At 41.3% G+C, this 4,920-nt stretch overlaps 1 protein-coding gene across 1 annotated transcript in view; it reads left to right on the top strand.

The window, feature by feature from the left end:
• sepsecs (Sep (O-phosphoserine) tRNA:Sec (selenocysteine) tRNA synthase) overlaps positions 1–4,920 on the top strand; it is a 12,186-nt gene that overhangs the window by 2,159 nt on the left and 5,107 nt on the right. Inside the window, exons 2-8 of the mRNA XM_005752077.1 lie at positions 330–443; positions 524–678; positions 2,131–2,249; positions 2,416–2,574; positions 2,746–2,899; positions 3,216–3,318; positions 3,416–3,545. Coding sequence (XP_005752134.1) covers positions 330–443; positions 524–678; positions 2,131–2,249; positions 2,416–2,574; positions 2,746–2,899; positions 3,216–3,318; positions 3,416–3,545 — 934 coding nt within the window. The remainder of the gene's footprint in view (positions 1–329; positions 444–523; positions 679–2,130; positions 2,250–2,415; positions 2,575–2,745; positions 2,900–3,215; positions 3,319–3,415; positions 3,546–4,920) is intronic.

Raw genomic sequence — 4,920 nt, 5'->3', positions numbered from 1 at the left:
TGCGATAATAATTAGTAAACTTACCTAATGATCGCGAAAGTTAAGAGTTACAGTAAAAACACATCCTTGGTGCCAGTGTGAAGGAACGGAAACTGAGGAGTGTTTCGCTCCTACAACAGGAAGAAGCCACATTACCGCAGTTTGGCCTTTATGAACATAAACAGACGATTTTGTCAAAGCTTGAAGCAAAAGTGAAAGATTTCAAACTTTTTCACTTTTCATAAATGTTATTATTTTCCCCTATTGGTTAATTTTGTGAAATAAGCATTTGTAGAACGGTTTGGACACCCACTGCACTGACTTACCACAAAGTTGTGTGTTTAACACAGATGAACAGCGACAACTTTAACCTGAGCGAGAAGATTGTGTCACCTTCCTACATCCGTCAGGGATCGCAGGCTCGCCGTGGCCATGAGCAACTCATCAGACAGTTACTGGAACAAGTACGCTCAAAGCTTTCTTTTGTTTTCTCATACCACTGCAGTGAAGACACTTCCTCTTTCATGTTGTGTGTGTGTTGCAGGGAAAGTGTCCCGAGGAGGGATGGAGCGAGAGCACTGTTGAGCTCTTCCTCAGCGAGCTAGCTGTGATGGACAGCAACAACTTCTTGGGTAACTGTGGAGTAGGAGAGAGAGAAGGCCGGGTGGCATCCAGCCTTGTGGCAAGACGACATTACAGGTCGAAACTCTTGGTTGCTCTTGCAGTGTGCATTGATTCAACATCTATTTGCAATGTTACGTACTCGGTTCCTTTGGCAGCTATGCAGTACAGTACTGCTACTCTGCCGTACATGCTGGTTTCATCTGTCCCAGGATTTTCTCCATGTCCGTGCAGGCTCTGTTAGATGCTTTCTTGTAAAGTCTGTTCTTCCCGTTCTTGAGTGTAACCAGCAGCACATCACTGTAAACCCTCCATATTTTTGTTCATAAATGCATCTCTTGATTTTGGACTTTGTCAATGATATGCCTACCTCCTTGAGTGTTTTTCATTTGACTTGAAGTTGTGAAGTTTTTTTCTTAGCTATGAAAAGAATTTGAAATATTTCCTAATTATAGTCTGTGCTCTTTAAGGCCTTTTGGTGTTGCTGGGGTGATCAGTGCATGGCTTCTTTCTAAGAGTGTGCCAGATTGTTGAATGACAGCTAAAAATAAAGAAAAAGATTTTCCACATCTTTGACATTAAGAGTTCCAGTGAACAGATACCACATTTTTTGTTAAACCCCTTGAATTAAAGTTAAAAGTCTAAAGTTAACTGACACTCTGATTGTCACTGTGGTGGTATATAGAGGCAAAACTACAAAATCTGTGTCATCATGCACATGATTATGGGTCTGACCGTCAGCCATAAATTGGTTTGAGGTCAGGATGCTGACTCGGCCGTTCCAAAACCATGATTTTCTTTGTTTCAGCCTCTGTGTGTTTTGTTTAATTGTTTTATTGCGTGCACCAAGCTTTTCTTGTCCTAAAGTTATCTTTTAAAATGTATTTTATGAGGCTTACACGCTGCAGTTTTGTTGTGATTCTTTGTCACCTCCAAACTTGGTGTGATCCTAGGGAGAATTGGGGGAGCTGTGCTATACACACTTCAGACCTCATTTCCTTAACAGGGACACTTGATTCCAGGTTGCTTTTGGGGAATTGTTAACTGACAGGAAAACTTTTTGCTCACTGCTTGTAAAATCAAGGTAAAACTGAAAGTTTTCTTCCAATTTACATACAGTATAAAAACGTCGGAGTTTGAGCTGTCACTTGAAAAAGCATCATTCCAAAAACAATAAGTTTAGAGAAAAGGATTTGTTGTAGGAGATGGATAATGATTTTATTTATTTGTGCAAAGTAACATGAGCGTCCAAAGTAAAACAGGATGTTTGAAAATGCTGCTTTTAACAAAAGAAGGAAAAAAAGAAATTGCTTGCTCTGTTTACCTGGGCTTTCGAAATACTTAATAAAACAAGGATGTTTCATAGGGGAGCTAATAATTCTGTCCTCACCTGTATCTATGGGTTTTTTTTAAATTGGCCTTGCACGCAGATTTATTACACTGGGCTGTGAAATGTCAGCTTTGCGCTCATCACGGAGTTTAGGAGGTCGTTTAACTGCTCGTGTTGTGACATCCAGCTGTTTTGTCTAGGCTGATCCACGGCATCGGCCGGTCAGGTGACATCGCTGCTATTCAGCCTAAAGCTGCAGGATCCAGTCTGCTTAACAAACTGACAAACTCAGTTGTCCTGGATGTTTTAAAGCTTGCAGGTGTGTAGATCTTATCAGTTACACTAGTATTTGTGATAAGCTAGATGTTAAATTTTGCCTTTTCCTCCCAAATGTCCACTTGGTAAAGTGTATGGAAGTCTTTATGTAGAATTAACGAAAGGTTTTGAAGTCTTATTTTCAGTTGTCTGCTGCTTGTGCGTTACAGGCGTCCGGAGTGTGGCCAGCTGCTTCGTGGTACCCATGGCTACAGGGATGAGTTTGACTCTCTGCTTTCTGACCCTTCGTCACAGGAGACCCAAAGCTCGCTACATCATTTGGCCTCGCATCGACCAGAAGTCCTGTTTCAAGTCTATGATCACAGCAGGTGACCATATGACTCGTATCCAGTGTCCTGTCAACCTTACATCCTGATCAGCGAGCACGTCTGTGTTTGAAATGTCATTGATCTTGAAGGGTTCAGATTAATTATGAAAGTGTTTCACTTTATTGCCATCTTTAAATCGTTTGCTTACATTAAGACTTACTGTTTTCTCAGGCTTTGAACCCGTGGTCGTGGAGAATGTGCTCGAGGGTGATGAGCTGCGGACAGATTTGGAAGCAGTTGAACGCAAGATTGAGGAGCTCGGCGCTGAAAATATCCTGTGTGTTCATTCAACGACTTCTTGCTTCGCCCCACGGGTCCCTGACAGGTCTTGTAAGCTTTCATTCATGCCCTCAGGTTTTATTATGTCATGTTATGTATGTGTTGATGTAGGCTGCCTGCAGGATTTCTTACTTTCAAAGGAAACTGTGGCTACAATGTAGCTTGCTATCGCCAGTGTGTGAATGTGTGTGTGAATGGGTGAATGACTGAATGTAGTGTAAAGCGCTTTGGGGTCCTATGGACTAGAAAAGCGCTATACAAATGCAGGCAGGCCAAACATAATGTATGTTGCTTGTTTTGGCTCATGGTGTGGGAATAAGGTATGCACCATTTCTAATACTGTTTGTTTTGGGGTCTTGCAGGCTTGAGGAGCTGTCATCTCTCTGCAGCAAGCATGACATTCCCCACATAGTTAACAATGCATATGGCGTACAGTCGTCCAAATGCATGCACCTCATTCAGCAGGTATCAACACTCTTCACTGCACAGTGCATGTAGCAAGTTGATCTGGAGCTCACCTTTGAATGCTACGATGTGATTTTCTCGGATTGTCTGTCATCAGGGCGCTCGTGTGGGAAGAATCGATGCCTTTGTACAGAGCCTGGACAAGAACTTTATGGTTCCAGTAGGTGGTGCCATAATTGCAGGCTTTGATGAGTCGTTCATACAGGAGATAAGCAAGATGTACCCAGGTGAGTGTTAACACTCACTGGTATGAAACAATAACCAGGTGGGCATGTGTACCCATGCAGATTTGTGTATTTATATAAAAGCAAATGTTTTGAAAGTTTCAAAGTGTAGAGCACAGTTTTTAGTTTTTATGCACTGCCATATTTTAGTAAATTGGTAATAAAGCATGAAAATGTTTGAATGATTTGTTTTCATGCTTAAACATAAGATGACTGTTCACACACATAAAAATCCTGCAGCCCACTTTGTGTTTATTGTGCCCTACTCTGATTGATTAACACGCAGGGCTGCAATCAAGCATTTTATTCTTGATCTTTTGTTGATTTCCTTGTTCAGGGTGCTACAATCATAAAGCAGTAAAGTCCCCGTCGTTTCTCTATTAGCTCTGAGGACTTGTTAACATGTAAATGTTTAATAATAAATATATTACAGGAATTGGAAATGAAAAGAAAAAAGTCCACAGTCCATCGAGAGGCGCTGGGCTATAAAATGGGATAACTGATGTAGTATGAAGAAACAGGGTCTTGTTGTTGTTTTTGTTCTTTTTTGTTGTTGTTTGTTTAACTTCAAACCTATTCAGCACAAATTTCCCTCTTTCCTACTTTTTCTTCTTGACCTGAGACTGCAAAGAGAACCGCATTGTTCCCGTTCTAAATGTTAGATCCATGATTTCTAACAAAATCTCACCACTAGTGCATTTTAACCATCATTGCTGAAACTGGGGTGCATTTCATTGGGACTGTTGATGTCCCCATGGTAACTGAATTCGCTACAATCCTACCTGCACTGTTCTCACACTGTCACAAATCCATCCAATCAGAGATGGTATGAACTTTGCACGAGGGAACTGGGAGGTTAAAGGCCAATGTTTAAACCAGCTGCACTGGACAACTGTGTTGTCACTGCCATCAGATAATATCTAGAGAAGTTCATTGACGTGCTTTTTAAACATTTTGGGTAACAGAGCCCTCACAGAAAGCAGCAGTAAGACTGTGCACTGCTCTGTGTGACTAATCGGAATCTGCCTAAGCCAGCTTTTCACTTTGGTTTATTTGTTTAATTTTCTCATGCTGCAGTTGAGCTTCTGTCAGTGCTTGGAAAGTGTCCAGCTCTGATACCTTCCACTAACTGTCATCTGTGGGTATACTGTTACACATTTTCTTTTCTGTCAGGCCAAATCTGAACTGGAGTTATACCAGCTCATAGAAAAATGACACCAGGCCCGCTGTAGAAATGCACAGGACTTTGCATTCAAAACACTTTAGGTTCATCCCGCCAGCAATCAGACCGATGAACCCTCAGTAACCCCGGCAAGCGTCTTATTTTATTTTCGGTTTTTAGTTTCTTTACTTGTCAAAAAGACACTAAATTATTTCA

The sequence above is a fragment of the Pundamilia nyererei genome, unplaced genomic scaffold (assembly GCF_000239375.1).
Source record: "Pundamilia nyererei isolate P.nyererei 1_Seehausen unplaced genomic scaffold, PunNye1.0 scaffold00344, whole genome shotgun sequence".
NCBI classification, from domain to species: domain Eukaryota; kingdom Metazoa; phylum Chordata; class Actinopteri; order Cichliformes; family Cichlidae; genus Pundamilia; species Pundamilia nyererei.
This window is presented reverse-complemented; position numbering and strand designations above follow the sequence as displayed.